Below are 12872 nucleotides of genomic sequence, written 5' to 3' on the forward strand. Positions count from 1 at the left end.
CCTTAGCACTCATTTTTGGCCAAATTAACTTAATAGACATGCCCATATTGTGCACATCTTTTTACATTCCACCTTGTTCATTGTAAAGCTCCCCTTCTTTGACAAAATATTCAGAATTAATCAAATTTGTCTTTCAGCCCCACCAATACAAGCTTGGTGTATAATTGCAGAGTAACCAAACCAATTAAATTACTGTTATTTCGCACAACAAATTTTGTATATATTAATATTGGCCTATTTGCAAAGTCAAAACTCATTCAAGCTAGGGGTGCACCATTAGAGTTTCGGGGAGAGGCATATGATAGAATTTGGGTTGTGCGGAATTTGTCAACAATTTTTTCCCACCTCTGGCAGGAAAATTGTTTTATTGCCAACTTTATATACCTTTATACAGAGTTGGGTGGAGGATTTTATTATTTTTTACATACATCAGTGGGGCAAATACATTTTCTTCCTCACTAGTGGGCAAAGTTTTTTCCCAAAAAAACTCCCCCTTCCTTGAAAATAAAATGGTGCACCCTTAGTACAACAAATGCCATGTTCTATTTATAGAAACTTAAAACAAACTAATGCACATGGTTGTGATCATTTATTAAATTTTCTAACAAAATATTATATAATATTCAATTCTACACAAACATCTATCACATTAACATAGAAATAAATGTTAAGCTATTTTTAACTTTGATAACATTTTCTGCGTTTTTGTGGTAGTTTGTATTCTATAAACTGTATATTTGTGTGCAAATTGAGGGTGCTATTTACATAACATACACTCGCGAGAACCAATCAGAACAAGCGTTAGAAAAATCCAAACCATGCATTGATTGTGTATATATGCATGGGCGCACACTCCACGTACCTCCGCATTCATTTTTTTTGCGGATTGATGCATATATATTTGCTTGCATATCTTGGTGAATTCTTGCTCGATTCTCACAAACATGTAACAGTGTCAAATAAGAAAGCAAAGTCCAATTAACAAAATGTGTATATCAGAATAATCCAAAATTATCAGGTTGTTGAACAGCAAGAATGACTATAACTGACAAGTTTCTTTTTATGCCTGGTGTAGATTGAATAATGTACCAGCTTTGCAATTTTCCAAGTTTCAAAACTAATTTGCAGAATCATATTAACACTTTTTAGCTGCGGGTAGCAGCTCTATAATTCACCATGTCTCTCCGTTAGTCCGTCCGTGCGTCCGTTAGTAACAAACGCTAAAAGATGCTGTTACGTCAACATCGTTTGTCGCATGGCTATGGTAGGGAGGGCCTATACCGGCCCCATACTGGAAAAGAGTTTCGTCCCGAAATATGCTAATTAGGTCATTAAAGGGCCATTACACGATTTTCAACAATTTCTAAAAATGCTGTTACGTCAACATCGCTTTGTCGCATGGCTATGGTACTTGGTGAGGGGAAGGCAGGTACCGGCCCCATACTGGAAAAGAGTTTTGAGGGAAGTTAAGGAAATTGAAGAGAATTAAGGAAATTCTGGTGAATTAAGGAAAATTGACAAGAATTAAGGGAAATTAGGGATTTAACACTTGATGTCAAGGCGTTTTTTTCCCGAAAATCGTGTGGACATCTTTGGACATCAAAAGTGTCCGAAATCGGTTTCCGAACACTTTTGATGTCAAGACGCTTTTTCCCGAAAATTGTTTGGACATCAAAAGTGTCCGAAATCGGTTTCGAACATTTTCGATGTCAAGACGCTTTTTCCCGAAAATAGTTTGGACATCAAAAGTGTCCGAAATCGGTTTCTGAACACTTTTGATGTCAAGACGCTTTTACCCCGAAAATTGTTTGGACATCAAAAGTGTCCAAATCGGTTTCAAACACTTTTGATGTCAAGACGCTTTTTCCCGAAAATCGTTTGGACATCAAAAGTGTCCGAAATCGGTTTCGAACACTTTTGATGTCAAGATGCCTTTTCCCCGAAAATCGTTTGGACATCAAAAGTGTCCGAAATCGGTTTCGAACACTTTTGATGTCAAGATGCCTTTTCCCGAAAATCGTTTGGACATCAAAAGTGTCCGAAATCGGTTTCGAACACTTTTGATGTCAAGACGCTTTCTCTCGAAAATCGTTTGGACATCAAAAGTGTCCGAAATCGGTTTCAGAACACTTTTGATGTCAAGATGCTTTTTCCCCGAAAATCGTTTGGACATCAAAAGTGTCAAGAAATCGGTTTCCGAACACTTTCGATGTCAAGACGCTTTTTTTCCGAAAATCGTTTGGACATCAAAAGTGTCCGAAATTGGTTTCGAACACTTTCGATGTCAAGACGCTTTTTTTCCAAAAATCGTTTGGACAGCAAAAGTGCCCGAAATCGGGTTTCGAACACTTTTGATTTCAAGACGCTTTTTCCCGAAAATTGTTTGGACATCAAAAGTGTCTGAAATCGGTTTCGAACACTTTTGATGTCAAGACGCTTTTTCCCGAAAATCGTTTGGACATCAAAAGTGTCCGAAATCGGTTTCGAACACTTTTGATGACAAGCCGCTTTTTCCCGAAAATCGTTTGGACATCAAAAGTGTCCGAATCGTGTCCAACACTTTTGATGTCAAGACGCTTTTCCCGAAAATTGTTTGGAAATCAAAAGTGTCCGAAATCGGTTTCCGAACACATTTAATGTCATGACGCTTTTTCCGAAAATCGTTTGGACATCAAAAGTGTCCAAAATTGGTTTCGAACACAATTTTTCAAATTTTGATTTTTTTTTTTTTTTGTGGATGGAAATACCCTTTCTGGCATTATTTTAAGATGAGCTTAACCTTTGAGGGCTCAAAGGTTAAGCTCACAGAGGGGTTACAGGTCAAAATAGGGGTCAAACTTGAACCTGCTTCAAAGACACCAACACTGCAAAATTGAATTTGTTGTCCCGCAGTGACCGCTACGGATCCGACGGTACTTGTTATATTAGAAATACGGTGCTGTATATAAACAGTGAATATATTTGCAAAGCTAGAAGTCAATCAAATTTGAAATACAGAAGCAGTCTTTCATAACAAAATAACAAAATCTTAATGATGTACCGTATATAATGTATCATGTGCGTGGAATGAATGATACAAGGTAAACATAGCCATCAGGATTTCCCCTCTAATAATATTTTATACAACAAATGCAGTGCCGTTTTATAACAATGAAATATGAAGTCAATATAATTTGCAACACTCGAAGTCAATCAAATCTGCAATACAGATACAGTCTTTCATAACAAAATCAATTCTGGTATTATGTGTGTGGAATGAATGATGCTAGTAAACATAGCCATATTCTCCTCCTAATAATAATAATAACTTTAATATAAAATGAACAGTGGTGAAGTTTATTGCAATATTCAGTTGCTTTGTGCTAAAAAACGGTTATATTGAAAATATTACAGATGAAAGAAATGCCATTAATATTTAGTTCACAATCTACACCAACAGCTTAGAGAATGTAAGTGAACAATGTGTCTCATGAATTGCCCTTACAATATACCACAAAAAAGCAGAGCTCTAATCGATACCACTTGAAGTAACTTTGACTAGTTTATACTCTAATATACTCAGAAAAATAACAATGTTGTTTGGCTGTAGTGCGTGTGCTGCCCACACCAAATTTGGAAAACTTGAAAAACAAGTTCTTGTCCTGTACAAACAAATACATACACTAGTTTTGGACTGAAAGAAAAAGAAGTTAGGAATACACCGAAAAGTATTAGGAATACACCGAAATGCATTAAAAATACACTCAAAAGTTTCTGGTTGTCCTGGTGTGCCCATATAACCACTGAAGAGTCCCAGGATAACCAGACAGCTGATTCTGGTTAGCCCGATGTGCCCATGCAACAATCCAGGGAGCTGATTCTGGTTATCCTGGTGTGATCATACAACAATCCAGACAGCTGATTCTGGTTATCCTGGTGTGATCATACAACAACCCAGACAGCTGATTCTGGTTATCCTGGTGTGATCATACAACAACCCAGACAGCTGATTCTGGTTAGCCTGATGTGCCTATACAACAACCCAGGGAGCTGATTCTGGTTAGCCTGATGTGCCTATACAACAATCCAGGGAGCTGATTCTGGTTAGCCTGGTGTGATCATACAACAATCCAGACAGCTGATTCTGGTTAGCCTGGTGTGATCATACAACAATCCAGGGTGCTGATTCTGGTTGTCCTGGTGTACCTATACAACAACCCAGACAGCTGATTCTGGTTATCCTGGTGTGATCATACAACAACCCAGACAGCTGATTCTGGTTGTCCTGGTGTGATCATACAACAACCCAGACAGCTGATTCTGGTTAGCCTGGTGTGATCATACAACAATCCAGGGTGCTGATTCTGGTTAGCCTGATGTGCCTATACAACAACCCAGGGAGCTGATTCTGGTTAGCCTGGTGTGCCTATACAACAATCCAGGGAGCTGATTCTGGTTTTCCTGGTGTGCCCATGCAACAACCCAGACAGCTGATTCTGGTTGTCCTGGTGTGCCCATGCAACAACCCAGACAGCTGATTCTGGTTAGCCTGGTGTGATCATACAACAATCCAGGGAGCTGATTCTGGTTTTCCTGGTGTGCCCATGCAACAACCCAGACAGCTGATTCTGGGTGTCCTGGTGTGCCCATGCAACAACCCAGACAGCTGATTCTGGTTAGCCTGGTGTGCCTATACAACAATCCAGACAGCTGATTCTGGTTGTCCTGGTGTGCCCATACAACAACCCAGACAGCTGATTCTGGTTATCCTGGTGTGATCATACAACAATCCAGGGAGCTGATTCTGATTGTCCTGGTGTGCCTATACAACAACCCAGACAGCTGATTCTGGTTGTCCTGGTGTGCCTATACAACAACCCAGACAGCTGATTCTGGTTGTCCCGATGTGCCCATGCAACAATCCAGGGAGCTGATTCTGGTTTTCCTGGTGTGCCTATACAACAACCCAGACAGCTGATTCTGGTTGTCCTGGTGTACCTATACAACAACCCAGACAGCTGATTCTGGTTATCCTGGTGTGATCATACAACAATCCAGGGAGCTGATTCTGGTTATCCTGGTGTGATCATACAACAACCCAGACAGCTGATTCTGGTTAGCCTGATGTGCCCATGCAACAACCCAGACAGCTGATTCTGGTTATCCTGGTGTGATCATACAACAATCCAGGGAGCTGATTCTGGTTATCCTGGTGTGATCATACAACAACCCAGACAGCTGATTCTGGTTAGCCTGATGTGCCCATGCAACAACCCAGACAGCTGATTCTGGTTAGCCTGGTGTGATCATACAACACTCCAGGGAGCTGATTCTGGTTGTCCTGGTGTGCCTATACAACAACCCAGACAGCTGATTCTGGTTGTCCTGGTGTGCCTATACAACAACAAAGACAGCTGATTCTGGTTGTCCTGATGTGCCCATGCAACAACCCAGACAGCTGATTCTGGTTAGCCTGGTGTGATCATACAACAATCCAGGGAGCTGATTCTGGTTGTCCTGGTGTGCCTATACAACAACCCAGACAGCTGATTCTGGTTGTCCTGGTGTGCCTATACAACAACAAAGACAGCTGATTCTGGTTGTCCTGATGTGCCCATGCAACAATCCAGGGAGCTGATTCTGGTTTTCCTGGTGTGATCATACAACAACCCAGGGAGCTGATTCTGGTTAGCCTGATGTGCCCATGCAACAACTCAGACAGCCGATTCTGGTTATCCTGGTGTGCTCATACAACAATCCAGGGAGCTGATTCTGGTTAGCCTGATGTGCCTATACAGCAATCCAGGGAGCTGGTTCTGGTTGTCCTGGTGTGATCATACAACAACCCAGACAGCTGATTCTGGTTAGCCTGGTGTGATCATACAACAACCCAGACAGCTGATTCTGGTTATCCTGGTGTGGTCATACAACAATCCAGGGAGCTGATTCTGGTTGTCCTGGTGTACCTATACAACAACCCAGACAGCTGATTCTGGTTAGCCTGATGTGCCTATACAGCAATCCAGGGAGCTGATTCTGGTTGTCCTGGTGTGATCATACAACAACCCAGACAGCTGATTCTGGTTATCCTGAGGCCTGGTGTGCCTATACAACAACCCAGACAGCTTATTCTGGTTATCCTGAGGCCTGGTGTGCCTATACAACAACCCAGACAGCTGATTCTGGTTATCCTGGTGTGCCTATACAACAACCCAGACAGCTGATTCTGGTTAGCCTGATGTGCCTATACAGCAATCCAGGGAGCTGATTCTGGTTGTCCTGGTGTGCTCATACAACAATCCAGGGTGCTGATTCTGGTTATCCTGGCGTGCCCATACAACAACCCAGACAGCTGATTCTGGTTATCCTGGTGTGCCCATACAACAACCCAGACAGCTGATTCTGGTTAGCCTGATGTGCCTATACAACAATCCAGGGAGCTGATTCTGGTTGTCCTGGTGTGCTCATACAGCAATCCAGGGTGCTGATTCTGGTTATCCTGGTGTGCCCATACAACAACCCAGACAGCTGATTCTGGTTAGCCTGATGTGCCTATACAACAATCCAGGGAGCTGATTCTTGTTATCCTGGTGTGATCATACAACAATCCAGACAGCTGATTCTGGTTGTCCTGGTGTGCCTATACAACAATCCAGGGAGCTGATTCTGGTTGTCCTGATGTGCCTATACAACAACCCAGACAGCTAGCTGATTCTGGTTAGCCTGATGTGCCTATACAACAATCCAGACAGCTGATTCTGGTTGTCCTGGTGTGCTCATACAACAATCCAGGGAGCTGATTCTGGTTTTCCTGGTGTGATCATACAACAACCCAGACAGCTGATTCTGGTTGTCCTGGTGTGCCTATACAACAACCCAGACAGCTGATTCTGGTTATCCTGGTGTGCTCATACAACAACCCAGGGAGCTGATTCTGGTTAGCCTGATGTGCCTATACAACAATCCAGGGAGCTGATTCTGGTTGTCCTGGTGTGCTCATACAGCAATCCAGGGTGCTGATTCTGGTTATCCTGGTGTGCCTATACAACAATCCAGGGAGCTGATTCTGGTTGTCCTGATGTGCCTATACAACAACCCAGACAGCTGATTCTGGTTAGCCTGATGTGCCTACACAACAATCCAGACAGCTGATTCTGGTTATCCTGGTGTGCTCATACAACAATCCAGGGAGCTGATTCTGGTTGTCCTGGTGTGCCTATACAACAACCCAGACAGCTGATTCTGGTTGTCCTGGTGTGCCTATACAGCAACCCAGACAGCTGATTCTTGTTATCCTGGTGTGATCATACAACAATCCAGGGAGCTGATTCTGGTTGTCCTGGTGTGCCTATACAACAACCCAGACAGCTGATTCTGGTTGTCCTGGTGTGCCTATACAACAACCCAGACAGCTGATTCTTGTTATCCTGGTGTGATCATACAACAATCCAGGAGCTGATTCTGGTTGTCCTGGTGTGCCTATACAACAACACAGACAGCTGATTCTGGTTGTCCTGGTGTGCCTATACAACAACCCAGACAGCTGATTCTTGTTATCCTGGTGTGATCATACAACAATCCAGGGAGCTGATTCTGGTTGTCCTGGTGTGCCCATACAACAACCCAGACAGCTGATTCTGGTTAGCCTGATGTGCCTATACAACAATCCAGATAGCTGATTCTGGTTGTCCTGGTGTGCTCATACAACAATCCAGGGAGCTGATTCTGGTTGTCCTGGTGTGCCTATACAACAACCCAGACAGCTGATTCTGGTTGTCCTGGTGTGATCATACAACAATCCAGGGAGCTGATTCTGGTTGTCCTGGTGTGCTCATACAACAATCCATGGAGCTGATTCTGGTTGTCCTGGTGTGCCTATACAACAACCCATTGCAGCCAGAATCAGTGGTCATCTAAATGTAGATCAATTTGGGTACTGTGACTCTTTAATGCTGCATTCAATTTGCTCCTTTTATTAATATTTAAAACATGATGTATGGATTACAAATTTTGCCTGTAGCAATGGCAATTATCTTGAATGACAGATACAACTGGCAATTTTGAGATCCCATCAATAGAACTATAACATCATAACCTGCATTATTGAAAACCCACTATCAAAACACAATTACGATATGAGTTCAATTAAAAATAGCTCTATCAACAACTTATATCAACAAAAAATTTCCAAGCTACTGACAACACCATAAACACTGGTTACACAGGTATATATGATGCTGAACACAAAACCTACCACTTGATAGTATGTGTCCGAGGATAATGCTTAAGAGTATAGTACACAAGATATATATTTCAGAAAATGAAATCAATGCTCGACTGATTCTGAATATCCTTGGTGCATAAAAAAAGAAAGACTGACAATCTGCGTTCTGCTATTACAGCATTCCAGAATGGAGTCAGAGGACAATTCTTCACTATCAATAACAACACAAATATCCACATCACCAGATGACCTAATAATTGAGGAGCCAAGAAAGTACCCAGAATTCATCAGATTTGCTGCTCTCATCATTGGTATACCTATCATGGTTACTGGAATCCTGGGAAACTTGCTGACAATTGTTGCTGTACTGAAAACCAAATCACTTCGAACAGGAACCAATATATTCATCATTAGTCTGTCAGCATGTGATCTTTCCTACAGCTGTATCATCATGCCCACTGTTATGACAATTCATTGGAACAATGCATGGGTGTTTAGTGGTACTTACTGCAAGATGTACCCTGTGATCTTGTTTATGGTGGTGGGGGGAGGTCTGGTTTCCCTATCTGGTACTGCGGTCACTAGATATTTAAAAATTCTTCACCCAAAAGGCTACAATTTCATCTTTGGAAAGAAATTTAACACTGCTGTGCTACTGGGTTGTTTCTGGTTATCACCTGTGTTGATTTTATTACCAGCAATGACTGGAGTTTGGGGCCAATTAGGCTATGAACCCAAGACACTCACATGCACCTTCTTGCGAGATGGATCAAATTACAATACGTTTTTGTTGCTTTTCGGTTTTGTTGTTCATTTAACTTTGATATCATTCTGCTACTTGCATATACTTTGTAAAGTTTGCTCCAACCACAGGAAAGTCGCAGCTGCAAGACAACAGATAACAGCAGGAACAGGAACAAGTGGAACATCTCAAGCAGGACAGAAGGAGAAAAGGAAGATCTAAGATATACAAGGATGATGGCAACAATATTTATACTATTTCTGCTGTCATATTCCCCTTACATGATCAATAACCTCCTAGATCCTGATCACCAAAATCTGACACGTGGATTCTTCTCTGCATCTTGTGTTTGGCTTAGTGTTTGTCTCAATCCAGTTGTGTATGTTCTTCTGAATAGGCAGTTCCGACAAGCATTCTTGAGCATATTGCCATGCACTTGTGGAAGATGTAATCCAGATAGAATGGAACAGTCTTTAGGCACCTTATCTACAGGCACCTAGCAGAGGAGGCAACTTGCAAGACATTCATAACCTTCACATATCACACCATATGTGTGTCTCAATCAAATTGCTTGTTAGATGACTCACACAGGTTCGCAGGTTATTGATATATCCATCAATAACTTAGTGTGTGACATAGCCAGCAAGGGATTACATGGTACAATGATTTCCACATGTACATAGCCAGCAAGGGATTACATGGTACAATGATTTCCACATGTACATAGCCAGCAAGGGATTACATGGTACAATGATTTCCACATGTACATAGCCAGCAAGGGATTACATGGTACAATGATTTCCACATGTACATAGCCAGCAAGGGATTACATGGTACAATGATTTCCACATGTACATAGCCAGCAAGGGATTACATGGTACAATGATTTCCACATGTACATGTACATAGCCAGCAAGGGATTACATGGTACAATGATTTCCACATGTACATAGCCAGCAAGGGATTACATGGTACAATGATTTCCACATGTACATAGCCAGCAAGGGATTACATGGTACAATGATTTCCACATGTACATAGCCAGCAAGGGATTACATGGTACAATGATTTCCACATGTACATAGCCAGCAAGGGATTACATGGTACAATGATTTCCACATGTACATAGCCAGCAAGGGATTAATGGTACAATGATTTCCACATGTACATAGCCAGCAAGGGATTACATGGTACAATGATTTCCACATGTACATAGCCAGCAAGGGATTACATGGTACAATGATTTCCACATGTACATAGCCAGCAAGGGATTACATGGTACAATGATTTCCACATGTGCATAGCCAGCAAGGGATTACATGGTACAATGATTTCCACATGTGCACATCATTTGCACCATAACATTTCATGCAAGCATCATAACTACTGTATTTGCACATAACATGATTTCAGCTTATTGGCAAGGCTGTTTTAGCCTGCTTGATTTTGTGCAAGTAGTGATTATTGTTTATTGCAACAATTTCAGAGAATAAAATTTTGAGATTTGGTTAAGTGAGGAGTTAAAAAGCTTAATGCACCAAATTAAATAGCGGAATAGTATAATTGCCTGGTCTTTCTTATTGGAAGTATAGATACAAAAGCCTGATATACCATTATCTGTACTTCTGATTCTTGCTGCATGACACAGAAGAATATAAAAGAGAAAACCCTGAGTTGCTAACAAAAGGTGGGTAGTCCGATTGTAACACATGTTTTCTACCTCTCACATTAAGGCACGTAACATTTGCATGCCAAGTTTTGTGCAGTGTGGATTCTACAAGCAAAATTATTTCCAGCCTAAAATTTGGATTTAGGAGACAAATATCAGCTTTCACTTTATACCAAAGTCTGCACTTTGATGGGGTAGAGTGTGTGTGTGGGGTTTATTAATGCTAATAAACTGGGTTACCCATAAAACCTCAGTGTATTAAACAAGTGTGTATAATACAATGCAGTTGTGAAACAATTGCTGATTTCTTGCTTTTTGCTTATTTTTTCATTAACATAAAATACCTTACGGCAATTTGATTGACTTTATCATTCAGTTATCATCAGTTTTTAAGTTATTCCTACAGATTCTAATTTTGTCATGCTTTCACTGAGATCAATGAGAGTCTTTATGCAATACTAAGTAGATGTATATTATTAAATCACTAGTTCAAATTTAATTCTATTAGATTTTTTCAACTGAAAATTCATGGATCTGCCATTGCCATTTCTTAATACACAGGTGATACTGTAATCTATCACAATTAAATTAAAAATCAACTTTTATATAACGCCCTAAGCTCTTTACATAATCAAGAACACAACAACAACATATTGACAGGATATTGCCAGTATACAAATTCAAAAGAATAAAATAATCATAAAACTTGAGAACCTAAAATAACCATCTAATCTTATTAGAAGTTTAAGGTAGAATTGTCGGCTATCGTGTCATGCACAGAATCCCCTCAATTTTTTCTTAATTGTACGTACCCTATCCTGTAATAAATATATTCCCCAAATTACAAATCGGGGCATTAATGAAATCACTCTAAAACCGTAAAAAACCAAAATGCCAATTTTCAATAACTTAGTCGTCTCATTGACATTGCAGCCATAGTTAAGGTTAAACTAATCAATGTTAAAATATTGTTAATTAATAATGCAAATTAGCAACTCATATATTTTGTGGTTTCAAGCATTAAGATATATGTAATTTACTAGTATTCATACAAATCAAGAGGTGTGCACTTGGAGGGGAAATATTTTTTATATTTTTTTCCTTGCCGCCATGTGGGAACCGAGTATCCTACCTTAAGGTTATTAAATCATTGGATTCAATGCAATTTTCTTAAAATTTTGTTGAAATTGAAATCCAAGGATCTGCCCATCCTAGATTTCTGAATGAACAGTTGACATGGCAACCTGTATTTGAAGAAAAGCTTGTTAAATGTCAGGGGGATTAATCTGTTAGCAAAAATCTGACAATATATTCTTCTCTAAGAAAGTTATATAAGTATACTTGCTCTACAGAACTGGCTCAGTTTCGTGACTATTGCGACTGAGCTAGTTGGGGTATATCATAGGGTATCAAGTGCACAGAGCTAGTGCTATAAACTCTACCAAATTCTGGGTAATTTTCCGACAATATTTTCTATATATGTGACGTGTCATGTCAAAAGGAGACACTTTTGGGCAGGGTATCAATTTTGAGGTTTTTACATATTTTAAATATAAAGATAATTTGCTCCACAACGCCGTTTTCCCCAATGAAATCGGACATTTCTAAGCGAAGATATTGAGTTCGTAAGTTATGGTATTATAAAATTGGGAATTGAGATATCGGCCTTTAAAAATATTATTGACAATGTTGAGAGTAGGAATAATCTTGAAAAATGTCTCAAAAAATACAAGATGCCAGTTATATTCCGGTCTGAAACTATCGGGTAATATTTTTAACATTAATACCATCACAAATTCACAACAAACCTAAATTGTGGAAAAAATCACCCCGGGCAGATTTTTGGCTATTACAGTACTCCATTTACAATCCTGCCCAAAAGTGTCTCCTTTTGACATGACACGTCACATATCAAAGAATTCCAGAATGGAGTCAGAGGACAATTCTTCTCTATCAATGACAACACAAATATCCACATCACCAAATGACTTATTTGAGGAGCCACGAAAGTACCCAGAATTCATCAGACATGCTGCTCTCATCATTGGTATACCTGTCATGGTTACTGGAATCCTGGGAAACTTGCTGCCAATTGTTGCTGTACTGAAAACAAAATCACTTCGAACAGGAACCAATATATTCATCATCAGTTTGTCAGCATTTAGACTTCTCCGTAGTCCACTTGCCAATTGTGCACTACTCTGGCTATTACATTTAAGCTTAAAACTCTGATTTAATTAATGAGTGCACAATTGATA

General features: G+C 40.2%; 2 protein-coding genes across 3 annotated transcripts in view; one reads left to right on the plus strand and one right to left on the minus strand.

Moving 5' to 3' along the window:
* LOC140148052 (histone deacetylase 6-like) overlaps window positions 1-12872 on the minus strand; it is a 104847-nt gene that overhangs the window by 5615 nt on the left and 86360 nt on the right. The gene's annotated exons all lie outside the window — the stretch shown is intronic.
* Window positions 8391-9445, plus strand: LOC140147805 (protein trapped in endoderm-1-like). Its single transcript, XM_072169553.1, has 2 exons — window positions 8391-8986; window positions 9061-9445. The coding sequence occupies exons 1-2, from the start codon at window positions 8391-8393 to the stop codon at window positions 9443-9445; spliced, it is 981 nt and encodes a 326-aa protein (XP_072025654.1).

This window comes from Amphiura filiformis, chromosome 3 (assembly GCF_039555335.1).
Source record: "Amphiura filiformis chromosome 3, Afil_fr2py, whole genome shotgun sequence".
NCBI lineage: Eukaryota > Metazoa > Echinodermata > Ophiuroidea > Amphilepidida > Amphiuridae > Amphiura > Amphiura filiformis.